The following is a 27,947-nucleotide window of genomic DNA, read 5'->3' on the forward strand; positions in this document are numbered from 1 at the left end:
TAAAGCCTTAGAGACTTAGATAATGAAATGTGTGCACCTAAAACTTTGAATTAAGAGTTGTACTAAATTTTTAAACTTTGACATTGTCTTCTTGTCCTCCCTGTTAAAACTACTTTAGAAAATCAAATCACTTGTCTCACAACAACCATTACATCATGTATTTGTTGCTCATTATTGCTGAACTTTTGTATTAGATTAAATTAAAATAGTACAGAACTACCTAATGAAATGTGCACCCAGTGATACCTCCCCAAGCGATAACCTCAAGTCTTGAGAAATCAAGCCAATACGGAAGTGCCAAAAATTGCAGTTCCTCGATTGTCCACTTGAGGCTGGCTCCAAGAGCCTTAGAAGCCACATACACACCCATTCAAAAAAAGCCTATCCTTACAGCAAAATGAAACATGCATACAGCCTGGAAAATCTAGCTCATTTCTTTATTTGTACCATAGACTGTATAAAATTTGGACGTAGTATCCGTGACGTCTACCATCTGTTTCTGAGGAGCTGTTGCAAATTGCCGGCGGCAGCCATATTGCTGCTGTCGAGCCAGTGTGACGTAAAGAGGCAGAGTTTGAGCCTCCTAGCCAACAGCTAAAGTGTTCCCGCAGGCAGCTGTGGCTCTCATTGGAAGACTCGTAATCTCAATATCTTTGAAATTGCCGCATTAGAAAAAAATTCACCCCCTCACAGTGAGAGCAGATTGTGAATTGAGCTATCCAGACTACACTCGTCTTTTGTACCAGGCTGTAAACATGTTATTTCTGCTGTAAAGATCGTCTTATTCCCATTCATGTGTATGTGGTTTCCGGTACTTCCGGAGCCAGCCTCAAGCGGATCCTCAATGAACTGCAGCTTTTAACACTTCTGCATTGGAATCATATTTTTAGACCGGAGGTTGCACCTTGATTTGTACACACTATACAGTATACAATATTTGTATTAGATAATACAGTTATGAGTTTTGCATAGTTAGGAGTAGTTAAGTCGACTGAAAGTTAAGTTGTGCCAGACGTCAGATGATAGCCTGTGGGTTCCTTGTTTGGGCTCCCATAACTTATGAGTTATTTTTTACTTATTGGCTGACATATATAAGACGCAATACGCTGATTCATATAGAAAATCAGTACATCAGTTCAACAGGGGATATTGATTAGTCACAGCCCTAGATATCAGGTTTCAGCCACATGTAGTAACTCTGGTTCAGGATCTTGTAGCTTCACAGATTTCTAACTGCAGAGTCAGAGCCTCAGTTTCTCTGCCACTGAGTGTGAGAGAAGTCATTGTTGTCCCAGCATCACATGGCTGAGGAGAGGGGGAATATACAGTAAATGGTTGTTTATGATTGGCCAGACTGTTGTCCCACTTCCAAGAATGCATGCCTACATTAAATCTTTATCTCTGCACTCATGCTGTGGGATGCTGTGATAAAGCTCTCTTCTTTAAGGAGTTTGAGTGTACGTGACTTTAAAGAACTCCTGTTCCACTGATCCTCAAACAGAGTTAAGAAAGCACAGTACATGATTTCAACTGGCTGTGGTGGTCCTAGACGTGACCAGGTTTCAACCTGTCCAACATGCACTATGAAGAAAAACTGTCCTGACAGCTTGACATCTTCATCTGCATCACCATCATCATCACTTCTTTCTCACACACAGCTGCTGTAACGCAACAGGGACATGATGCTCTCCTGTAATTGAAACCAGGCACACACCTAGAACACCAGAACACCATTAATACACACTCACTCTCTGTACAGTAGCATTTAACATGAATTATTAATGCCTTGTGTTGTTTTGGCATTATGGGAGTGTCAGGGGAGCTGCTGAGCAATGAAGAGGGAAGCAGACCCAGAGATTCAGTCGAAGTGTCCCACATAACAGTGATATTTCATCCATTTAAAAGGCTTTGTCTCATTTTTGAGCTTTTTACTTCAGCTTTAACCTCACACATTCCTCTGTTACAGGAATCACAGTATTCTACACACAGGAATAAAAAACAAAAATGTTCTTTTCAGAGGCCTCACTACGCATACTTTCACAGGACAACAATCCTTCTCATTTCCTTGTTCCCTCCATGCCCCTCACCCCCTGTTGCTTGGCGTTTGCAGACCCTCCTCTGTGTTTTGATCCTCTCCTGGGGTGACGGGGTTAGCTGCTTACTCATGGAAATAGACCGTGATTCTGCTTAGAGGGCACTTTGCTTCCCGCTCAGGAGGCGAGGGCAGGAAGCTGTGACAATAACAGACTGTACACCGCAGAGTCTCTAATAGCTGCTGGTCAACACTTTCATTCATATAAACACACAACACGATATACATTACACATACAGCACACAGAGGCCTGTACATGCTCACATAGCAGACAGACACTGCTGTTCCTGGTTGTAAATATGATTGTGCTGACAGGTTAAGACGTGACTAACCCAGCAAGAGGGGAGGGGGTGTCTTTCTGGCGGCAGTCAGCTTAAGAAAACATAGATCATGTCGACAAACTCAGCATACTGGATAATGGTGATGAGAGGGGCCATAACCTGATCACAGAGGAGATCACATGAGGTTCCTGTGAATGTCTGGTAATCTTATTTTAAACAAACATCACAAGACCCAGGTTTGTCCAAAAGCTAGCAATGAAGACATGGGAAAGTCACAGCTGTTCACACCTGTTTAAACACCCCTGCTTGAAGAAATTTCCACCATCCCACAAGAGCAACACTAAACCACAAACTAGTGTGGGAAAAGACACAAGTAAGAGAACTCATGCCATTCCATCAGCACAGGAGGGAATATCGAGATATTCCACCTGAGTAAAAGTACTGATTCCACTCTGGGAAAATGATAGTCACGTGTGACTTGAACCTTATCTTTTTTATTGTACCTGTTTACAGTATTTTGTGGTGACTCTTGTAAAAATACTTTGATTGGAGGTTATTTAGGATACATTATATATTTTGCTGTCTGCAGTGCTGTGGGCTCAGAGAACAGCATTCTCTTTGACAGACATACCAGTAAAATGAATCTAGAATCTTAAAATTCCTCCAATTAAAATTTTACTTATACATATCAAAGTTTATTACAGAAATTGTACTTAAGAAGTCCTAATTAAGGGTGGAATAAGGCCTCTGTGAGAGCTTTTTGTACTTGGATTGTGATTAGTCACATCTCATGTCAAATCCATAGACTGTATAAAATATGGACGTAGTATCCGTGACGTCACCCATCTGTTTCTGAAGCGCTGTTCTGAGGCCAATCCAAGCGGCAACCTCCGGTCTAAAAATATGAGTCAATGCGGAAGTGTTAAAAGCTGCAGTTCATCGAGGATCCGCTTGAGGCTGGCTCCGGAAGTACCGGAAGTCACATACACATGAATGGGGAAAAGACGATCTTTGCAGCATTAATAAACATGTTTACAGCCTGGTACAAAAGATGAGTGTAGTCTGAATAGCTAATTTCTCGATCTGCTCTCACTGTGAGGGGGGTGAATTTTTTTCTAATTCGGCAATTTCAAAGATATTGAGATTACCAGTCTTCCAATGAGAGGCACAGCTGCCTGTGGGAACACTGCAGCTGTTGGCTAGGAGGCTCAAAGCCCGCCTCTTTACGTCACACTGGCTCGACAGAAGTTATATGGCTGCCGCAGCTGATTGGTCTCAAAACAGCTCTTCAGAAACAGATGGGTGACGTCACGGATACTACGTCCATATTTTTTACAGTCTATGGGCCAATCGGCAGCGGCAGCCTTATTGCTGCTGTCGAGCGATTGTGACGCAAAGAGGCGGGCTTTGAGCCTCATAGCCAACAGCTACAGTGTTTCCACCTGCCAATCAAGTCAGCTGTGCCTCTCATTGGAAGACTCGTAATCTCAATATCCTCAAAATTGATGCGTTAGAAAAAAATCCCCCCCCCCCCCCCCCCCCCCCCGTACAGTGAGCTGATTGAGAAATGATCTATCCAGACTACACTCGTCTTTTGTACCAGGCTGTTAACATGTTTATTTCTGCTGTAAAGATCTTCTTTTTTGAAATGGTGTGTATGTGGTTTCCGGTACTTCTTGAGCCAGCCTCCAGCGGATCCTCGATGAACTGCAGTTTTTAGCACTTCCGCATTGGACTCCTATTTTTAGACCGGAGGTTGCCACTTGGTCAAATCAGGTTTTTACTGTTGTAGGTAAAGAGTTAAAGCCGCTTTTTATATTCTTTCCAGTGGGGAGAAACTCATTCATATTTCCATTATAGAATGGCGGATGAATGCATGGACTGTATACAGTCTGTGGATGAATGATGTCATTTTTTTAAGGTCCAGTCATAACATTCGTGATTTCAGAACAATGGAACGTAGCAGTAGCTAATTACCTATTTTAGTAGAGTAAAAATGTCAATGTCAACACTTGATTAGCAGTAGAATCGAAACAAAAAGTGGCATGAGATGAAAACAGTAAAGTAAAAGTAGCTTAAATGTCTACTTGGGTCATTGAGTAAATGTTACACGTCACATTCTAGCTCTGTATTTAATGAGTACCTCTTTTTACAATAACACAAAGAGCATCAGAGAAGAAAGGAGTGCTCTGTTACTTAACAGGCTAAACTAAATACACACACAGCATCAGACTCTTCATTACCCCTAGCTTAGCTCCATGCGTCATCAATCCTTGCTTGGCCATAAAGCCATCAAGGTTATTCTATTCCCACACACCCAAAAAAATGAACCATGTAAGCTTTAAGGCCGGTGTGATGGAAGTCATTGAGTCATTAGTGCTGTGATGCCATGCAGGGTTGCCAGGTCTGACAGGTTGCAGGATGGAACCAGCAGGAAGTCTGACGGGAAGTCTCTGTTCCAGGTCTGTGGACCTTTTCTGATACACTGACCACCACTTACAGTAACATCCTGGTCAGACTCCCCGTTTAATATCACAGCAGACCCCATGGGAGAGCGGTGTGTAATGTGGATTGTGAAATGTGAATGTGTGTGTGCAATTACTGTTTATCATGCAGAACAAATGGGATTACAGCACATGAGGCTTTCGGCTTTAAACCCCATCATTAACCAGCCACTGTGAGGGTAAAACACATTAAATCAGTGTCCGTAGGCCACACTGTCATCACATATAAAGCTACTCCCAGAGCACATCCACCTCGTCCACATGGAGAACAGTGCAGGAATGTCACTACAGATTAGTTTGTTTAGGAACAAACACAACACTTCTTGTACAGTCTGATGTCCAACATACTACCTCAGATTGATTCATCTGTGGCTATATTTCATATTTCTAGCCTGTAACTCTGTGGTCTTGGTACCACACTATCTTTGTTGTTGTTATTTTAGAGGCAGAGGATGAACCAATGAAAGCTCTTTTCTTCTGGTTCTTTTTGCTTTCAAAGCCTGGAGGCCTGTTTCTTGCTTTCAAATGTGGTCTGAAAACACGTCAGCAAAATCTGAAAATGTTTTGCGCAAAATTAACCTTAAGTCTTCACCATTGGGAAGCTTTCTCTGGCACAAATATAATGTAGCTAAATACAAGGTTTAAAGCCTGAGGTTAGCACCTTCAGATAACTAAATGCTGCTGTCTGTTTTCATGATTCCAAAAAGCAGCATAATACTAACAGATATAGTACATCACAGGAGCACAGACTATTGCTGTTTTCGAACCCGCCTACTATACTAGCAGTACGTACTGATTTGGCCAAAATTCAGTATGTAATAAGTAGTATGTGAACAAGAGCAACATCTGCAGTATGATAAAACTCCCCGGATGTCTACTGATTCGGGAACATATCTCAGTATGCATCGGACCAGTCTGCCTCGCGTACTGTTTCCCACACCGCAGAGCGTTCGTTCTGCTTTTTCTTTTCTCTTCTTTTTTTGACGAGTGAACTCAGGAAGTGGTTTATATGGAATTTAATAATTTTCACAGCACTTAAAAACTAACATTTTAAATCATAAATGGATGCTAAAGAAGCAGTTTCACATCAGCTTGGCCGTTGTTTACTTCCGCTTTCAGAAACCGGAAATTCAGTGACGTCTGGCCCAGCGTACTGCAACACAGATCGAACAGAACAGCCATACTACATACTAAATTCAAAAGCAGCATGTAGCAGGCAGTACCTACTGCCTACTACATTAGTAAGTAGTATGTAGCAGGCCATTTAAAAAAACAGCCTATGTCTCCAATTGATCTTGAATTTCCTTGTGCAACAGATCGTTTCCTGTTCTCCATTTTAAAATAAGGAAGAATGCAAGCCTTTAGATTGGAGGCCTATCTTTGGTCCAAGCTCAGAGTCTCTCACGCTACCAGGATCAGGTCTTAATCACACTGGGTGTTTGGAGAGCTGTCATGTACTGAAACACAGCAGCGCAGAAACAGGAAAACAGGGCCCAGGGCAAACTGAGAGCTCACTCTGACTACGCTATGCAAACACATGGAAAACTCTCAAAACATTTTCTCCCATCTACTCTGCACACATGCTGTCCTGATCTAGTACACAATGTGGTCAACTTATGGTAATTATGTGTTTTAGATTGCATAACAGGTCACAAGAATGAGAGGTCAGTGACAACCCTTCAACATTAATGTGCCCTCACTATAGTAGAAGCTTAAGTTCAAAGCAATCTGCTTTGAGCTTTGATATGGCACATGACAATGTCCATGCAGGGCTTTGCTGCACGCGGGTCAGAATGATTTACTGAGGGAATGAAGGCATGGGAATATAAAGATAATTGCCATTTGAAGGAAAATATTCTGGTAATGTAAATCATCTGACTCTAGTTTGTCTTGTTTGCTTGTACAGCTTCCTTTTATGGAATTAGAGTGACTTTCCTGTTGTGGTATGACTTTGAAACTTCAAAGTCAGCACAATGAAAAGGCAGAGAGGAGAATGACTCCCACTTACCCGACAGTCTCTCTGCAGGGTCTTCATCAGATTGTTGTACGTCTCTGCATCAAAGTAAAGCCCTTCTTCGTGCATGTCCTGGAAGTCCAAATCTTTGTAAGTCGGAGTAGACTTCTCTCTCTCTTTCCTGGATGCTCGTCTCTTGTAGGTGGATCCTTTAAGGTCATATTTGTAGTGCATTTTGAGGGAGCGCGGCAGCACATTGTTCATCACCACCAGCCGGATGTTAATACCTCCAGACTGGATGCAGTAGAGGCCGTAGAACTTGGGCAGCAGCGTGCGTGGATTTTGGTTCAGGTTCTGTGAATTGAAAGACAGGTTAAGTAACAATGTAATGACCATGATCCAAATCTGTAGATCATTTAATTGACTTGGGCTGTACATTTAATCTAATGAGGAAGCTGTAAGTGGGACAAAAGATAAATGTTTGATTCCTAAATTTGGATTGCTTTTATTATGTTGCAAATTACCAGATATAACAATATGATTTTAGGTATTTATATGCCATCAGAAAAACAACAAATGCAATTTTAAAAAAGGTTTGTTGGTTGCTTTCCTCATATATATACAATTTGATTATTAGTTAATGTTGAAAGACCAAATCAATATTTTGGACCTCAAGTGAAGACTCCCATTCACTATTTCCTTAATTTGTGTTGGCTCATTTTTTTCTTGTAAAATATACAGATTTGTTTGCAGTGTGTCTTAAAATATATTTGCTTACTGCATCAATGAATAATAATGTTCGACTTCAGTGCAGGAGTCCTCAACCTTCCTTGCTGCAACACTTTTAGCCTCATGGTGCCCTGGAGCCAGAGCTTATGGGGATTCTCACTGCATCTCATTTATGCCACTTAAGCATCTGCTGAGTGATCAGTTTAGAAAGGTTTTAGACAACCATTTAACACAGGAGATTTCTCCATCTCTCCAGGTGATGGAGACCACATGGAGAAACTTACCATATAGTATCCAGGTAGCAATCTCTGGAGAAACTTGGCCTCTTTGTGCTGGACGGTTTTAATGATGAACTCGTCATCGCTGGTTAGGTAGAAGAGGGAGCCGCTAGCCCCTGGGTTGGTCAGCTCAATGAGAGGCTCATTTACCAGGGAGTACTGGAAGGGAAAACATAAACAGCTCTTTACACATAAAATACTATATGGTATAAAAAAATCAACCAACTTTTTCAATATTATTTACAGCATGGAGAATATATAAGCTACACCACAGGAATCTTTTGTTTATTTAGTGGCAAAAAAGTCAGTAAATCTTAAATTGCCCGAGGATATTTACCATAAATCCTACATTGCAAAGGAACTGCGTTTCTATTTACCTACCTTGTTTTTGAAGTTTTTGTTTAAGAGAGGTCTGTTCTTTTTGTTTAAGAGGATTTGAAAACTATTTGGACAAAACGTACCAAAACATAGATCTAGACTTTTCCATTTCTATGTGATCTCTTTACCAAATGATTATAATATAATAATGCCACTCTACTTTCAAGTACTTGGCACATATACAGAATGTATTAAGATTTGCTCCCACAGCTCTTATCAGACATTGCACTTCGGTTAGGAAGCCTAATGTTTTCATAATGTCATACAAATTAAGGGTATCTGACACTAGTCTAATATGTAACTGCTTCCAGATAGGACAGAAAATGAAAAGACAGCCATTAAACAGAGAAGATTGGGAGGAAACCTGATTATATTTAATTAAAAAACAATATTTGACTGGTCAGTAGGTGCAGCTTCACAACAGCTAACGTAATCGTCAAGCCTCTTACCATTAGCTAAGTGGCTGAATGTTGACATTTCTCTGGTTTTAACATGAAGCAACAAAAATATGTGAATTCTTTTAACTTTGTGTTTTCAAGGCTGTGGTTAAATGCCAACAGTAGTTGTTTTCTAAGGTTAGCTTACATTAACTTGTTAGTTTAAATGCTATTTTACTCTAAAATATCCCCAATGTCCACCTGCCGTCCAGTTTACTTTTCAGTTGCTGATTCATCACAAAATGGTAACATGAAGATGACTGTGAGAGAAAAATGGTCTCAAAATGTAAAATTTGGTCACTAGTATCAACAAAGGGGCGCCTCTTTAGCTCAGTGATTAAATTGTGTACCTTTATTGTAGAGCCTTCCCCGGATTTTATCTGAATTTTATTTGACTTTGTTTCATTCAACCGTCTTAAGAAATATATTTTAAAATCATTTTATTCCTTTAGAGTTCTTTTTTTTTTTTAAGTTATATTTTTGGCCTTTATGCCTTTATTTTATAGGACAGCTGAAGAGAGACAGGAAATATGGGGAGTAGAGAGCGGGGGAAGACATGCAGGAAATGGTCGACTGGTCGACCCCTGCGACGAGGACTGTGGCCTCTGTCTGTGGCGGCTTAGGCCGCTAGGCCACCAGTGCCCCCTCTTTTAGAGTTATTTTAGGGGAATCTAATTTTTTTAATTTTATTTCTTTATCTTGACTTGTTTTTTTATGATCTGCCTGTTTTATTTTGCTGCCCATGTAAAGCACTTTGTAACTTGGTTTTTGAAAAGTGCTCTACAAAAAGAATTATTATTATTATTATTATTATTATTATTATTATTATTATTATTATTATTATTATTATTATTATTATTATTATGTACAGATGCTATCATCCCCATAGTGGGCAACCTGAGTTCAACTCCAACCCTTTTCAGCATGTCGTTCCTTATTTTCTCTTTCTAGTTTCCAACTCTATCCACTTATCCTCAAAACAAAGACGTGAAAAAGCCCCCATAAAGGATCAATGAGGTAAGACCCCTCTGTTGGCCAATACGGCTGGCTCACTAAAGCTCAACTCAAAGAAGAGGGATCCATTTAATAGTCTTTGTCTGTATTATTTCTATTTAAAAAAACAACAACCATGATTCTGTTAATAGCAGAAAATTTGATCAGGATCAGAGGACACATTTGGATAACATGGACAGAAATATGAGCTCCAAGGCTCCATTAAAAAGGAGCAGAAAATATTTGTGCTGCAGCTCAGCAAACACACAGAGAGACGTCATCACAGCTTGACAGTCAACGTGTGAGGGAGAGACTGTGAGAGCAGCTGACTAAAGATAAGTGGGTTATGAGCAAAGCATACTCAGAGGGGACGAGAAACACTGGAAGCATCCACACTCCCTCTCCACTGATGACCATCTGCAGTCACATTAAGTTACCAAACAAATTCCCCTGTTATTGCATTTGCATTCAGGATGCTCTGTGTGTGTATGTGTGTGTGACTGTGTTTTAATTAGACTCTGCTGCTTGGCTTCTGCCTGAATTAATTTATCAACACCTCAAGGACATCAATCAGCAATCCATCCTCTAAACAGCAGTTTCTTATGCCATCCTTAGTTCACTGCCTTGGAGTTACATTTTGTCCATGCTACTTCCAGAGTCTTTTGTCTTTCCCTCATGTGAAAAACAACTTAAGCATTCAAAAACAAGAATGCCACTGTGAGGTTTTTAAAAGCTCAGAGGCAAGGGGGAAATAGAAAACAGCCTAAAATATAATAAAGCCCAAACAAGATTATGCAAAATCTAATATACTCCCAAAGCAAGATGTGTACGTGTAAAGAAGAGATTAACATGGCAACATGGTACTCTGTAGTGAGCGATAAATTAAATTAACATACAGGATGGTGCATGGTGTGTATAAATAACGGCTCTGACAGGGCGGTTGGAACAAGCCTCCTGAGTGATGTTAGACACAGAGGGCATAAAGTGGAGAATATTGTCACAAACAGGAAAACATGCATAATAAAGCAAACAGACCCAAAACTTTAATGATCAAAATGCTGCTGTTCAAAAATTAAGCAGAACCCTTTGGAGCATTATTCTCTTTTTCTAGCAAATAAATGAATATGAATCTTACATCTCCACCCCCCACAGTGTCCTCCTCCTCCACTTAAATCGCTCCCATGGGGGTTAAAAGTCAAGCATAAAGTTGAGGTAGAATTTGAAATGTCATGGTGTGTTTGTTTGGGCATAAAATATTAATTCCTTGTTCAATCAAACCCTCGATACATCCTGTACACTAAAACACCTGCTTGACATTTAGCAAGTGAGTTTGTAAGAAGAGCGCCTGAACATGATATTTGGCTTGTGTGTGTGTGCATAATCATCTGAAGGTGGAATACAAATAATCACCAGCCAGGCTGAGGTCTTACCAGGTAGTCGTCTGGTTTGATGCCGAACAGATCTCTGAAGTATCTGAAGGCCAGTGGGGCGTAGGTCTTAAAGCGGAAATCAGGATAGTGATGTGCTGGGGTCAAGTTACTTCCCTCACTTGTTTGTGCGATGAAAACCCAAGCATGGCAGGAAAAAAAGAACATACATGGCACATTAAATACAATAATACAGTTCTAACTGACAACTGTCAATGAAAACTTTAACATTATATAACAGAGGGTTATTATCAATCCAAGAATCCCATGCTGGTGGCACCAGTGTGTCACCAAAGTGTAGCCTTACACCCAATCTTTGTGCCTGGATATGCCGAGGCTATTGGCCACCAGTCAGTGTATCACTGGGCCCTTGTAATGTGTTCCAGCCATGAATGAACAGGCTTTAGTAAAGTCTTCTATGGGAACCCAGAGTCACCAGCATTGTGGTAACAAACTGGGCTGTATCAAGTTTTTCGCCTGGGGAAAATGAACGGCTCTGATTACTAGATTTGAACAATACAACATAACACAGGAGGAAGAGGACGAGCAACATGTGAAAATAAATACAACACACATACACAAATAACCTTCATATTTTTGTACAAAGTTACCTGGCTTCCGATAAAAAATACCCTTGTGTAACCTTTGTCTGAGGAAGTAACATCTTACGTCTTAGTAGGAGTCAGCCGTCCAGTTTTCAACATATGAACTCTCATTTAAACCAACAAACCTGACTCAAACCTAAAAGAATAAGGTGTATCAAATGTTTTAGCTCTCCAATGTGCCTCTAAATCTGGTTAAAATTCTGAGATCTTGGATGTTTTTCTGGGTAAAGAGGCTAACATGTTCTTGCCCTCTGGCAATAGGATACAACACAAAACCCTACACCTGTGATTACACCACAATGAAATCTGACTGCTCTGTTTAGTGTGCAAGGGCAACAACATTTATCTGCCATCAATGACTGACACGTCATGGCAGCAAGCCTCACATGGAAACTATTTTGTTATACAAGGCAGCAATACATTTTTCTTTTAAACTAATCAGAGAGCAATCTGTTTTTGTGTCTGACTTGTAAAAGATGCATGCTGGTTATCAGACATATGTGCAACAAGATACAAAAAACGGTGTCAAAGGGATCCATGACATCTTTAGATGTCCAAAACTAGACTGACAGGACAAACAACAGTGGAACAACCCCCAGAGAGGAACCTCAACACAAGGGTGAAAGAGGGAGGAGTGTTGAGAGAGAAGAAGGCAATAAAAGCATCTGAGAGTGGTCTGCATCACTCAGCCTCTCTCTCAGGATGCCCTGTCAGTATGAAGGAATAAAGGGTTTGTGTTTGTAAGCAATTACAGCACAGAATAGAAACACTTACAGGAAGTAAAGAGAATAAGGAGGATAAGTTATGTCAGATGACAAATATAGTATATCAATATCCCCTCCACGCTGATTATCTTTTGTTTGTTCTGTCTTGTTTAATTTCATTTGTTCCTCACACATAGCTTTATTTTTTGTATTTCAGTCCGCTCTTTCCTTTGAAAAACTGAAGATGACTTCAAATTATTTCAGAATTATGTGAAAAGGCTTTACACAGGGAGCGGCTTGTGAATGGTGTAAAGAAGCTGTACCAGGATTTTAAACACATATCACAGCAAGGCCAACACCCAGAGCAAGAGTGTTGTTTGGCTGTTGCTGAGGAACAGGACTGTAAATGTGCGTGCTAGGATCAAGTTTGCATAAACCATAGTCAGTTTGCATATCCTGGTGCAGGTTTGGAAAGGTAAACCACAAAGCATTTCCTTAAAGGACACAAGCTCTCTTCCTCAAGTCTTGGAGTTGGAATCACACCTTCAAATGTCCTCTGTTTTTGTATTACAGGTATAAAAAACTAGGAAACCCATTTGCTTGATCATCACTTTTTTCCTACTTCATCATTTGAAAAAAACAGCACTTTTTAAAAAATAAGTAAATCCAACATTGTTTCATTTTGCTTAAAACAAAGCATACAATCCCCTCAGACTAACTCTGCTTCTTTAAGGGTTAATAAGTGGCATTATGACACTGATAAAAATGATAAATAAGTACAGAAAGTTCTCGTGCATCCACTGTGTGCATGTGTGAAATCATGAGTCAGACTTTAAAAGATTTCCTGGTTGTATTTTGGATTGCATGAAATGTTTCTTTAAGCTGAGAGTGGCCTGAGATGACAGCCACACACTGACATATGTTTTACTCTGTGGCACGAAGAGCCACAAAGTAAGCTGATTTCACAGTTTTGCCAGGATTATGATCTAGAGAAGTTTTATCCCTCTATCATGACTTAGACCAGCAACATTAAATGTGTTAATAAATGGTGCCATTTTGCCGTAGCAGTGTAATTTCTTCGGACTGTGTGTCCAGCACCTGTGGTTTCAATGATTAGTAATAGTTTCAGATGTTTTGCAGACTTATGGTGTTTGAGCAGGCAGACAGGCAAAGCCTTGTGTTCGGTCATTTTCCATTCATTCACTCAGCAGAGGCAGGAAACTGTCACTGCCAGCCTGTTACCACCTACACATAATCTGTTTTTATGAAGAAGCTCTGATTCACTGACTCTTGTAGACAAACAACCTTGAGCTTACGCAAGAGTCCGGCTATTATTTTGATCACAATGTGCAAACGATTACTACACAAATAATCATTATATGGAGGGAGTGTGTCAGTAAATATATTCATTTCAGTAGATAACTTGCTGAGGATGGAAGCTGTGTGGAGTATGAATGTGAGTGGCACTAACCTTGGTAGAAAGACACTCTCCACCACGTAAAAGTCTTGCATAAGCACATCTCTGTCAGGCTTAGAGGTAAGGTTGCCCACTGTATAACCAATACCAAGCTGAATGGCACCCTTCAAGGCCGATGATGTGGTCTAGAGGGGAAAATAGAAGAGACGCCATGGCATTAGTCACGCTGTTATAGCATACTGTCACTGCTGTCACTACAAATGTAAAGACTTAGATGCTATTTAATGTGAACAGTTTTGTCACATGAGACATTGACTCCACCATTTTTCTTGGGATGAATTATATAAAAAATTTACATTCAAACACATTAAAACCCTATAATATAAACATTGTTTTGTATACAGAAACACTTTTGATCAGTTCTTAGGTTCAACCTAAACAGTGCCAGCTTTGCAGAGGGGACATCTTATGAAATGCTGCAATAAATAAGCAGTGACGTCCGAGTAAGAAAAGAGAAAGAAAACAAGTGTGACCAGCACTTGACTGATCTCTGGCAGCAGGCCCTGGCAGGGGTCAGGACATTATGTGCTGTAGAAGGACATTTATGAGCAATCATGTGACATTTGAAGTAGAGACCTTTAAGACTTGTTGGCTCTAAACGGCAACACTCCAAAAAATTTAAGGCAGTAGGTTCATAGTTGTCTCTCAAAACATAGTGAATATTTCCTTTTAATACCTTCTTGTATGTTTTCTCTCTGCTTGTGTTCCAAGGTCCTCCCATTCCATTTTCTGTTGTAGTGGACATCTAAAAAAGAGGCACAACACATTGAAATCAAACTATAATAAAAGAAACAACTGGTTCTTATGTCAAAACTTTGAAATTATATTGATTGAAAAAGCACAATGGTGAGTTACCTTGCTTAATGGAAAGCTGCGCCCAACAATTAAAAATCAGGGCCACATCTCTTGATTTTAAGCCTCAGCAAACATCGGGAGCTTTCTCTCTGTCTGGGGACCCTCTGCAAGAGAACAGTTGCACAGAGGGTTATCATTACACAATAAGAAACCAGGGCAAAGAAAAGCTCACAGCATCAATGGTACATGAAGCAGCTCTGAAGCAAAGATGTGACAAGCTGAGGGTGGGAGGGAACATGCCCAGCAGCAAGGATTCCTTGATTAACTCCTATAAGCTTCATTGCATTCTGATGCCATCATCCTTCTATTTTGCCTGAAAGGGGAGGAAAATAAGTCGGTTTCAAACCTCTAACTGGTAATCTGTGATGCAGCATGAGATCTCTGCTTTGACAGCCACTCATCTCTCCGTTTGTCATTCTTTGGGGGACACGATCCTAATTAGAGTCCTCACACAGTGATGATGTAAAGCAAGACTCTCCTCCTCCCTCTGATTTAAGATTTCTTTATTTCCATAATTTGTTCCACAGTTCACGCCAAGTGTTTGTGTGTGTAAGGAGGATAAATGACACCTCATAAAGCTGCAGAGTTGCAAAGTTTGTATGAATGAGTTGTAGCTCCAGGGCCTGAAATGATCTGCTGGTGCTGCCAAAATGTATGGTACGACCAAGTCCTTTCTGAGCCACAAAAAACACCAGTCTGTCTCATTTCCTCATATGTTCTCCAGGAGTTTTATACTGAACCACTCCCTGTCACTCTCTATCCTTTCCTCCTTACACTTACACCAGTGTGCTGTCCTCCTGTTTCACTCCCTCTCTCCAGAGAAAATAAGACAGAGTGACACGAGTCAATTAAAATGTGACATAACAGTGCCTTAGTGTATGTGTGTGTATGTGTGTGTCCTGGGTTAGACAACAGGGGATTTGAAGAGGAATGGAGGGAAGAAGAGAAATAGAAAAACCTGCAAAATGTGGACTTTGTCTGCTTAGATCTGGCAAGTCTGCAGTCAGCAGCTCACCTGCATATAAATGCACCTGCAGGCCTCTGAGCCATGACTATTACATAATGCATTCCTGCTTCATCAGCACTTGCAGCACTGTGTCCTCCACTCACCTGCTGTGTGACCATCAATCACATCCCAGGGAAATCTGAATCTACTAAAGTGAGAAAATACCCAGTGTGACACGTTTTATTCTAAAAGCATCACTCTGAGACACTGCAGTGTTTAAATGCTGCATATTACTTAAAAAAACAACAGATATGTTGTATGTGTTTAAAAATAGTCTTAAAAGGGAGAAAGAAGTCCTCAGATGAATGCATGTTCCCACAGCTACTGGTCAGATATTAAAAGAATGGAGCAGACGATGAGCTCTTATCTCCAGACTGGCTTCTTATCAGTCCAACAGCTCTTCTGTTGCTATAAACAAAGAGACAACACTGATACTGATACATTTTTAGCAGGAAGCGCATCTCCCAACTACAGTTGTCTGTCTTTGTTGCAGTTAATGCATCATTCATACATTCTTTGTCACCTTTAAAATATCCTCTGTTCCTCACTTAAGAAGGAAACAATCCCACAAAGTCACTAAATGTGCTAACTCATCCTGAAAGACAAGATTATGGCTGTCACAGGACTTTGTTAGACTGAAAACTGAGGCATGAGTCACCAAGAATGTTCTTTACACAATATAATCCTTATATCAATCATTAGCTGCGTAATTAGAAATGAATCGGAGTATTTCACTTCAGTGTTGAGTAATGAGGTGTTGATTCACCTCAGCCATTATTATAATCTCTGAACCTGAGGAATTTTAATGAGCCTGTCAGCCTGTGTGGCTCTCTGCTCAGCATTGAGTGTCGGTGCAAAAAGGGATTGTTTCTTTCTCTCTCTCTCTCTCTCTCTCTCTCTCTCTCTCTCTCTCTCTCTCTCTCTCTCTCTCTCTCTCTCTCTCTTTCTCTTTCTCTCTCTCCCTCGCTCTGACTCTGTCTCACCTGACCCCACAACCCAGCCGGTGCTCCAACCGACTGTTTCCAGAACAATCTATGAGAGGCCCACAGCTGCAGTGAACAACAGCAGGTCTGTTGTTCACCTCTCGACAAAAGGGAGGCAGACAGATGGTTGGACATGTGGATGAAAATGGATGGATGGATCATCCTAATCAGCCGTGTCTTACCACTGTCATACACTCCCAATGCAAACAAACACTACAAACATACACAAACATAGCAAAGAAAGGAAGAGAGCCTGAACACTGTTACATATATGTGAAATGATACCTGGAAAGTTGCACATGACAATAATATAACTGCGAGCTACAAATACAAAAACGCATTTTTGTTGAAAAGATGCCTTTTTTGAGCTCTGAATGAAGACCAAATTGGTGATATGTTATAAATAATGAATAAAAAGAAAAAATGAAGTCAAAGTCAGAATATAAATTAGAGATAGACCGATATGTTTTTTTCAGGGCCGATACTAATTATTTGTAGTCAAGGAGGCCGATAGCCGATGTTTGGAGCCGATATTCATTTGCAGAAAAAGGGGAAATATTGACGTCAAAAAATTTGAATAATACAAACTCCAACACTTAACTTCATTTAAATGAATTTAACCATATGTTTATTAAACAGCTATTCAGATTTGCAACATGTTAAAGGTATTTTTTTTATCTTAGACAATAGACATCTTTGTTTTAAATTTCTATCAAAAAGTGCAGGGAGCTCCCAGGCTCAGCAGCATGTCTTATAAAGTTCAATGAAAACTTAAACAAATAAATAGCTCCCTAAAGTTTTCTATATTAAATAAAGTTTTCCAAAATTTCAATATAACTGAAATGTTAATCTTTCACTTATCTTTGTTTTAAAGGGATATTTCAGTTTTTTTTATTGGGGTTGTATGAGTTTTTAATCACTAGTAGTTGTAGGGGCCACAACGAATGCTGCTCAGCTCGTCTCCTGCAGGGAGAAATGAGCCAAAATATCCCAGTTTTAAATTGATCTCTCATCGGCCTTCAAATTTTTCAAAAAGGCTGATGCCGATATGCGTCAAAATGCCGAATATCGGTGCCGATAAGCGTCAAAATGCCGAATATCGGTGCCGATAATCGGCCTGGTCGATAACCGGTCTATCCCTAATATAAATCACTTTGAATTCTGCAGGCGTGGTGGGGATGTGTTGTTTGTATGCTTTCTAAAGCCAAGCAAGATCATAAAATCTCAATAAGTCATGGTAAACTGCAACACTATTACTGCACAATGTTGACCATACAAAATTTCAGTGGATTGAGGAAAATAAATTTCCATTTCACATTTCCAAGCTTTGATTTTATGAACAAACAACTATTCTGTGCATGAAAAAGTGAATGTCAAATAAAATGTAATGAGAAAACTACAGCGACTGCAAACTTAAAACTATACTTCCTGAGACTGTTATTGTCAACATCTTGACTTGGTCATCAGTGTACCTTTCTGTAACTTATCTTGTCTACTCCCTTTGTAACTTCTGCTCTTCAAAGGTGCAGTAAAAATAATCCTTACTTACATAGCTCAAGTCTCTGTTTCTCAACATCTCCATTTTCCCGCTCGTCCACACACCCTTGGAAGAAACCCTTCCACCCTTCAAACAAACACACTTGAGTGCAGATCAAACACTGGCTCTCATGCCATATCTCCTCCATGGTTTCAGGGCTGTTGCCAATGGTGCCTGTCTGCCTTCCTTGGAGCCAGGCAGTTCTGGCAAGGAAAATATGTTGCTGAGAGCAGACATGGGCCGTCTGGTATTTTAAAAATGCAGATCCAATGCATCTGACCTGTCAAGTAGCTGTGGTAATATTCCCTCACTGGTTGAGTAGGCAATGAAGTGGTGATGATTACAATGAGGGCAGGAATGTAATTCTTTGTATTAAGTGAAAACAGTGGACCTACAATTGTCACAGTTAACCATCACAACAACAGTTCTGGGAGGTTTTCAGGGAGACTCCCTCAACAGGACACATATTCTACATTTAGCCCCCTTTTTGTTCTGCTTTGCGTCAGTCCCATGATACTATTGGATTACTGCAGCAGAGCAGAGACATAATGTAGAATCAATAAGCAGACAAGCAAAGCTGGTGGCTGTAGAGCTTTAAGGAGTGGACCGCTGGGCTCCTATGACCTTCACAATCCCTGACTGTGAGATGTTAGATAAGCACAGATATCTGGATTTGGTTGGATACAATCAAGAAGATGCACAGGGAGCCAGCTTAGCTTGGCCTGCGGGGATCAGCTTCATCATCTTAGCTGCTTTGATCCTTGGGTACAGCTCCCAAAAAACTCCAAGCCAAATCTCACTGGATCAGCCAGGTTATTGTTTGTGTTACTTAATGAATGCTTTTGTGCCATATATTACATTTCTAGTCTCACTTGCAATATTACAAGATACACCAGAAAAGGATCATAACTAATCGCTAAAACATAAAATCTAACTCCTACAGGTCCTGTATAAGGCTGAATGTATAAGATCAGATAGTCCTTTACTCGTCCCACAACGGGGAAATTCAAGAAAGTAAGTAGTGTGAGTTACAGTAGCAGTGTGTATCTGCGTGTTATCGTTGTGACGCCTTGTGTAAACACTTGTTCCCTATTTGGTTGTGTGAGTATGATCACATAATTGGCTTAGTTACCCCAACCATGTTAAAAAGATGCTTCTGTGAAATGTGTCATGTTCTGTTATGACTCGTGGTGTGGAAACAAACATCTAATGTGTGGTCTCTGTTCAACAAGCAGATCAGAAATGATCAGCCGCCATAAAAAAAAACAGACAATATAAACAAAATGACATGTTGTCCTGCTGTAGGAAATGCCTCGTGAGGGCCAGATAGAGTGAAGGGCTAGAGCAGAGACCAACACTGACTATGTGAAACATTTAGACATTTCAGACCATCAATTAAACACAAAAATAAAAAACAACACAGTAATGGGAGGATCTTTGTTCTGGTTCCACCCAATTTAAACAGATTAATAATATCTAAATACAAATACATGCAAAGCAAACACAAGATAGTATTTGCAGTGTCAACATGTGCACACACACATACACCTGTCGCCCCATAAATCAAATACATCTATGTTCTGTGTACTTCCTCTCTGGTTTCTTTCACTGCCGAGTCTCCACAACAAGTGCAGTTGTAAAACAGTAGACAGGTATTATTTTGGATTGATTTTGGAGCGTCTGTGATATTTCACTGTGTTTGTTTTCATGGTCGCTCTGAGGGACAAGCTGTGCTACAGCTTCAGAACAGTGTCTGCCTGTGTTCACCAGGCTCTATGCAGCATTGCAGAGCTGAAGGAGAAGTGTGTGTGAGTGTGTGCTAACACTATATGTCCAAACAAGACAAAAAGTCTGGAGCCTCACTGGCAGTTCACGTGAATGTTTCACTTGTTGGATTACCAATAAGGAGAAAACCTTCAATGCTATTTCTAGTGGTTGAGCAAACATTTAAGTTTGTTCTTTTTAATGCTGCTTTTTATCAGAGGGAGTTCATTGTAATGTTAAGTATTCAATATACAGTTTATTGCATGTACAGTATTTTCACATGACTCTTGGCCTCAAGCGGCAACCTTCGTCTAAAAATATGAGTCCAATGCGGAAGTGCCAAAAACTGCAGTTCATCGAGGATCCGCTTGAGGCTGGCTCCGAAAGTACCGTAAACCACATACACACCAATTTAAAAAAGCCGATCTTTACAGCAGAAATAAACATATTTACAGCCTGGTACAAAAGACGAGTGTAGTCTGGATAGCTCATTTCTCGATTGGCACACACTGTTGGGGGGCGAATTTTTTTCTAACGTGGCAATTTCGAAGATACTGAGATTACGAGTCTTCCAATGAGAGGCACAGTTGACTTGATTGACAGGCGGGAACACTGTAGCTGTTGGCTAGGAGGCTCACAGCCCGCCTCTTTACTTCACAATCACTCAACAGCAGCAATATGGCTGCCGACGCTGTCGATTGGCCTCAAAACAGCTCTGGAAACATATGGGTGATGTCACGGATACTACGTCCATATTTTATACAGTCTATGATGCTAAAGCAGGCTATAGCGTGTGCTAGCATCATTTATTAGCAAACTAGAATACTTTGGAATCTTTTGTTTTGGATAGGTTGTGTTAATTTTTATTTTATGGTGTTGTAAAAACAGACTGATCAACCTGCTGACAGAGCTAGCATAACTGAAATACAGCAATCTGTCTTAAAGAGAAAGAACACACGCACCATCACACAGTGCAGAGTACACAGTGTTTGCCAAGCATAATATAAATCTTTACAGTCGTTTCAGTGGGCTACACAGTGTAAACATGTGAGATGTAGCACCGGCCAGACAACTGCGACCATCTTATAATGTTCAAATTAACTGTAGATGGTACTCGACCTTTAAATACAGAGAAACAATAGGTGGGAAGGTAAGGGGGAGGCCACCTACAGAGCGATATGACCTTTGAGATGTGACATGAACAGAAAAAAAAGCTGAGCAGAAAGAGGGAGTGGAGAGGAGAGAATGAAGACTATAGCAGAGAGGAATAGAGATAGAGAATAGAGTTGTTATAGTTGGGGACTCCTGTCTTGTTTTCTAAAACAGACTATGAAACATGGCGACTTTCTGTCTAGAATTATTTTTAAAAGTACATAAAAGAAAAAAAAGCTGCACAGTTACAAAGCACAAGTAACTGAAAAATGACACAAAGGGCACAAGTATCTTTTTAATGTTTTCTTAGACAACATGAATAAGAAGAAACCCCCAGTCAGGGCTTAGCCTGCATATTTGTAATTCAGAGAGTGTTTCACTCTAGTTCCACTCTGCATAAGAAGCAGTGAGGAGGAGGAGGTCACCCCCTGCGTCCAGACTCCAGAGGGTCACATGACCCGAATGAAGGAACTGGGGAGGGGACGCAGAGATGAGTAAATGGAGAGAAAAACAGAGACAACGTTCTCCAAAGACACAGATGCAGGGAGAGGCTGCCGTACTGAAGGGATGTACACTGAAGCACTACACTATCCGAGACAGGGACTCATTACAGCAGGCTTATTATGTTCAACTACCACTGATATCTGCCAGGCTGCCTCAGTGTCCAGCTTCACAGCCCATGACAAACATGATCACATGACATAAAGAAGAGAGAGACTTGCCCACCCCAGCCAAGCCCAGCTTAGTTTTACTTAGAGGGGCCCTGGAGTCCAAAGGTCCTCAAGCTTTCCTTTGACCATGACTGTGACGGATGAGTTTATTATCTATGTATGGGCACTGTTGCTACTCTTAAATATTCTCTGGAGTGATCAATTGGAGGAGTAGGGAGGGATTTGTTAAGCTGCCTGTATTGATCGTAGGTCAATAATCATAGACTGCAGAGAAACAGAGCAGGATTTGCCTGTCAGAGTTTCCCATTTGAAAACTCTCGTCTGCCATCAACTTTTCCTCTATGTCTTGTCTTTTGACCCTTCCATTTTGCCATATCTCCTTTCAGCTCTCTAACTCCAGCACCCTTGGGTCTCCTATAAGTGGGCCTCTTCTGCAAGCCTTGTCATCAGCAGGGCAGGGAGGTAGAGGAGGGAGGTGCAAAGAGTGGGGGACTCAGCATGGCCAAAACAACAACAAGAAACAACAACAAACACCACAACCTCTGAATAATCTGAATTCTTGAAGGGCTGCCAACCTATCACTCTGCCTGCAACCCTCCAACTGACCAATCGTTAGGGAGAGTGGAACAATTATGAGCCAATTACTACAGAAGGCCTCCTTTGGCAGACTATTATGTCCTCTAAAAAGTCGGTGCCAACATGCTGGGAGGCCAGGAGAGGGGGGAGGGTTTCCACTCTAAAGAACAGTATTATCAATACAACAGTATTGGAAAATTCTTCATCCAGATATCTTCCATTTTTAACGCTAAGCTTATTCTCAATCTATAGTCGATAGTCTTTCTAAGATTAACATACATGTAATCATCACATCACATTATAAACAATTACATACATTTTTGTGTATACAGGCTGTTGTGACAAGCTGTATCTTTACTGTTAAAAGGGACAGTCCAGGGATTTTAACTACAACCCCTATTCCAAATGTTCATAATTCCAATTCAAAGTTGGAACCGAACACTGTGTATGGCTTTAGTAAAAACTGAATGTGATGGTTTGCAAATCATTATAACCATATATCTAATTGAAAAAAGTGCAACAAATCTAATATTGAAACTGAAAATCTAATTATTTTATGGAAAAATATATTTTCATTTTCATTTGATGCCAACAACAGGTTTCAAAAGAGTTAGCACAGGTGCATGTTTACCATTGTGTTGCATCACCTCTTCTTTTAACGACACTGAAAATGTTTGGTACAACCGAGGAGACCAGTTTCAAGAGCTCTGCAAGTGAAATGTTGTCTCATTCTTACCCGTTACCTACGGGATTTCGGGTGCTCAACAGTTCAGGGTCTGCTTTGCTATATTTTTCACTTCATGATGCTCCAAATGTTTACAATGGGTGACTGACGGGACTGCAGGTAGGCCAGTTTAGAGTCTTGTAATACAGATCCATGTCTTTGTAATATACATAATGAGGTTTGGCATCGTCTTGCTGAAATATGTAAGGTCTCTCCTGAAAAAGACATTAAATGGATGGCAGCATATGTTGCTACAAAACCTGTATATACTTCAGTATTATTGGTGCCTTCACAGATTATGAACCCATGCAGTGTTTCTACTACAGAGGCATTTCTGTTTTTAATGCAGTGCTACCTACCTGTCAGAGGATCTCAGCCATCCAGTACTGGTTTTGGGTCTCGTCCCTTTTAATCTCAGATTCCTCCACATTCTCTGAATCTTTTAATGATATTATGTACTGTAAATGATGAAATCCCCTTCTTTGCAATGTTTCATAATGTTCCTTTGCTGAGGAACATTACTCTAAAACTGTTTAACTATTTACTCATATAGTTTGTCAGAGTGGAGACTCAGCCTCTCTGGAATGCCCTTTTCATACCCTGTCAAGTTACCAACCAGTTGTAAATTAACCAAATTAGTTGAAAAATGTTCCTTCAGGTGTTTTTTTGTTTTTTTTAAGCATTGCACAACTTTTCACTGTTTTGTCGTCATTGCCCCAACCTTTTCAAATGTGTTGCTGGGATCAAATTTGAAATGAGCATATATTGTTCATGAAACAATACAATTTTCCAGTTTCTACACTTAATATTTTGTCTTTGCACTATTTTCAAGTGAATTAAGGCAAACCAGCAAAATCTTAACTGTTTTGGAATTAGGGTTGTAGTTGTAGAACTTTTGGGGGACTGATTCTAAAAAAAGAAAAAAAAAAAAAAAACAATGACAATCTTGCACAAAGGCTTACAAATCCAGGAGTCTATACTCCTCATATGTGACTAAATTAATCAAGTCAACAATGTATATAAATTGGTTACAGATCATTCAGGTCCATTAAACATCCCAACCAAAGTTTGTATGGTAGGCTGCTCTTATGAAATTGTAAGAGGGGACAAATATTTAAAACACAATTCCCTTTTTTGTAACTTGTATATCATTTGATGGAGGTTTAATTTTCTGGCCTATCTTAACATCTAGGTCGAACATTGATCATAGTAGTGATAATAAAAGACAGTTGACTATGAAGTCCTGGTGGCTATCAGTAGTATGTGGTATGTGCTGACATGAGTGCAGCCTGGCTGATGAATGAGGACAATAAAACAGATAACAGACAGAGAGCAGCTTTGGAGGTGCAACACAACTGAACAGAGGTGTGGAGGCTGAACCATCCAATGAATAGACTGTGTGAGTTTAAACTGTTCACTGTCAAGATTTATGATACATGGCACCTTCTTCTCCTGGAGTGCACTGGTTCATGCTGCTGGCTATGGGAAAATGCATCTGACTCAATTCTATTAACTGTTTTTTTCCAATTGTGCCGAGCAATGAACTTCTTTATTCTGTTCAATAAAAACAGTAATCATGTTGGACGATGCTTCACAATATCCATTACACTATCTACGGATGTTATCCCACATTTGTCCACTGCGCATCTGATACATCACAGAATAGAAATATCAAAGACATGACATAATTGAGAAACAATTTCTCCCTCATTTCACATCATGTGAGATGTCTAATGCAATACGTATCCAAGCAGCAACCTCCAGTCTAAAAATATGAGTCCAATGCTGAAGTGCTAAAAACTGCAGTTCATCGAGGATCCTCTTGAGGCTGGCTGTGGAAATACCGGAAACCACATACACACTAATTCAAAAAGGACGATCTTTACAGCAGAAATAAACATGTTTACAACCTGGTACAAAAAACGAGTGTAGTCTGGATGGCTTATTACTCGATTGGCACACACTGTAGGGGGGGTGAATTTTTTTCTAATGCGGCAATTTCGAAGATATTGAGATTACCAGTTTTCCATTGAGAGGCACAGCTGACTTGATTGAAAGGCGGGAACACTGTAGCTGTTGGCGAGGAAGCTCAAAGCCCGCCTCTTTACGCCACCACCGCTCGACAGCAGGAATATGGCTGCCACCGCCGATTGGCCTCAAAACAGCGCTTCAGAAACAGATGGGTGACGTCACGGATACTACGTCCATATTTTATACAGTCTATGTACATATCTTAAACAATATTATTTGGTACAAAAACTTGGTTTAGAAAGATCATACTTATCTGGTTATTATGGATATTTCTGGGGGGGGGGGTGTTCATTTTATGGGTAGTCATTAACAACTCACTGACTAAGGAAATAGCAGCATAGCATAACACACTACTTACTAAGACACCAGAATCTGCAGAGCCAGACACGTGTTGTCTTTTAGGTCATCCAACAACCTGTACTTGTTGAATCACAGTAAACCAAAATATATAACTTCAAATAGATTTATGATGTCTGGTTCAACTTTAAACCAGCGCTGTCACTTGCTATGATACTTGACGGTAACTTAAGTGATCTGATTAAAAGGTACCTGAGATGAAAAAAGAAACAAGAAAAGAATGACACAGTGCTTGATAACCTGAGAGGGGGAAAGCTGGAAAGAAAATAAAAACTCTTGTCATGCTTTCAACTCAATGCACCTGGGACGTGGCACATTAGCACTTCTAGCACTTATTCGACCCAGAACACAATGCTGTAGATGGGAGTGAGAGAGGATCCTCTGAGGGAAGAATTCGAGTGGAAGAGGTTGCACTAAACACACAAACGAGATGAAGTGCTGGGTTTCACTATCGCAACACAGTGAGGCATTTCTTAATCAGAACATCTCTAATGTAACTAGACCCAACATGAAGCCACACCCGTGTGTGTGGACATATTGAACATTGGGCAGCCGGACCATTATCAGGATTCAGAGAGCGCTGGGAACTACTGTTCAGGCCACTGACTTATGTAACTGTCTTAATGAGCCTCGTATGCCTCTCATTTTGGTCCTATCACTGCTGGGATATCATGCTACAGTATGAGCAGAGTACACAAAGTGCTCTTTGACCTAAAATCACAAGACTGCACTGAAAACCTTATAGCTGCTATTTGTCGTGCTACCTCCTCACGAGACGCTGTCACAGCAGGAAGAGGATATAAAAGGTAGTTTTCTGTTTTGAATGAGTAACTGATTCACGTGTGAGGCTTCAGTCAGTCACAATTTTATCAATAGACAAAGAGAGAGCCTTATCTGCAGAGGTAAAAGCCCAAGAAGAGCTTAGTAAAGAAATGAATTGTGTTGATAAGGTTTTGGCTCGACAGTGCTGTGACACTCCTGCTGCCACTCAGATGGAGAACATTACATAATAAAGAGACCCAGCTCACACTGTCAAGTAACTTAGTGATGCTCGAGTAGAAGATAGCACAGCACAGGAGCTCAGGTGTTTGTCCCAAGGAGAGAGGAGGGGATTTGCATGAGCTGTTTTCCCTTTCAAACATCCTCTGCGGCAGGCTGACCAACCTGACCCAAGCTGGACCAATTCCCCTGCCTCCCAGTCAAATGAGGAAGAAACAGGAAGTCCCTGAGAGGAACCTCAGGCTCACAATGCTGCGTAACACCTTGTCCTAATCCTAAAGTCTGGCTTTGAGCCAGTTAGAATTGTATGTTGATTCTTTTTCTCCAAACCAGCGATAAGATAACCCAGTGTGTGTGCTATATATAGAAATAATAGCGTATGTGGCTCCATTAAGCTCTCTGCGGTGCAGAAACACAAGACAACATCACTGCAATGGGTCATAGGTTGAAATGAGAAGCAGACAAAATCTAAACTACACATTCATCTGTTGTGTGTCTTAAAGTCTTAAAGCTGGGATGGTGATGTTAAACTGAAGAAAAGCAAACAAGCTCTTTTAGAAAACTCTAACACATACAGAGAAAAATCTCTTTTTGAGTTAAGATCAATGGTAGATGTAATCTGCCTCTCTCAAAGGAGGTAGACAACCCACATCAAAAGACTTATCACTCATTATTACACCAAACAAAACTCACCTTCAGAATAGCTAACAGTTTTTCTCTTCAAATTCAGTATTTTTTGATGATATAATGTACATTGAGTCAAAAAGTTGAACTTCTACTGAATGATGAAGATCCATCACTGGACACTGATGTTACTGGGCAGCTCTACATCTCCCAGTATATCATACGAGATACCCGGTTATCTCTTTTTGTTGGAATGGCAAAGCTGTTTCACAGTGATAGTCTGCCTGCAAATAACCACGAGGGGATATGTAACACTAAAGTGTCAAGAGCTGTGATAATGTGATAGATACTGAGGCTCAGGCCAGTGAAATAAAGGGGTGGTCAAGTACAGGATCTAATTATGTCGACAGATAATACATTTAAAAACATTAAATCTGTCATCTGGTGGCAACAAGGTATGCTGAGCTGAAGGGATTCCTCATCTGTATGACTTAGCTTCAAAAAGATACAACTGGGCCAGGTGTAAACAGGTTAACATGTGAATTGATCTTGGCTTTATTATGCACAGGGGCTTATAGTGAGACTTTCTTTCTATTCCACCAAATGTCTTACACAACCTTCATAGCTTGCCTCATTTCCCATCAAACTAGACAGACTTCCAGTTTCTCAGTAGAAGTGCAAGATAGAGTTGAAGCAAATAAAGACGCTTCCTTGTTGAGAAACATCAGCAACACACTGTAGACGTCCATTATATCAATAACAGCACACACGACCGTCCAATAACTGCTTGTTAAATGGCAGGCTAGGCA

At 40.4% G+C, this 27,947-nt stretch overlaps 1 protein-coding gene across 1 annotated transcript in view; it reads right to left on the reverse strand.

Moving 5' to 3' along the window:
• The window catches only part of LOC117819490 (phosphatidylinositol 4-phosphate 5-kinase type-1 beta-like), a 39,043-nt gene that overhangs the window by 10,488 nt on the left and 608 nt on the right, over positions 1-27,947 (reverse strand). Inside the window, 6 exon segments of the mRNA XM_034692882.1 lie at positions 6,886-7,185; positions 7,845-7,997; positions 11,077-11,194; positions 13,854-13,984; positions 14,536-14,604; positions 14,715-14,818. Of these exon segments, the coding sequence (XP_034548773.1) occupies positions 6,886-7,185; positions 7,845-7,997; positions 11,077-11,194; positions 13,854-13,984; positions 14,536-14,604 (771 nt within the window). The 5' untranslated portion in view covers positions 14,715-14,818.

This window comes from Notolabrus celidotus, chromosome 9 (genome assembly GCF_009762535.1).
Source record: "Notolabrus celidotus isolate fNotCel1 chromosome 9, fNotCel1.pri, whole genome shotgun sequence".
Lineage (NCBI taxonomy): Eukaryota > Metazoa > Chordata > Actinopteri > Labriformes > Labridae > Notolabrus > Notolabrus celidotus.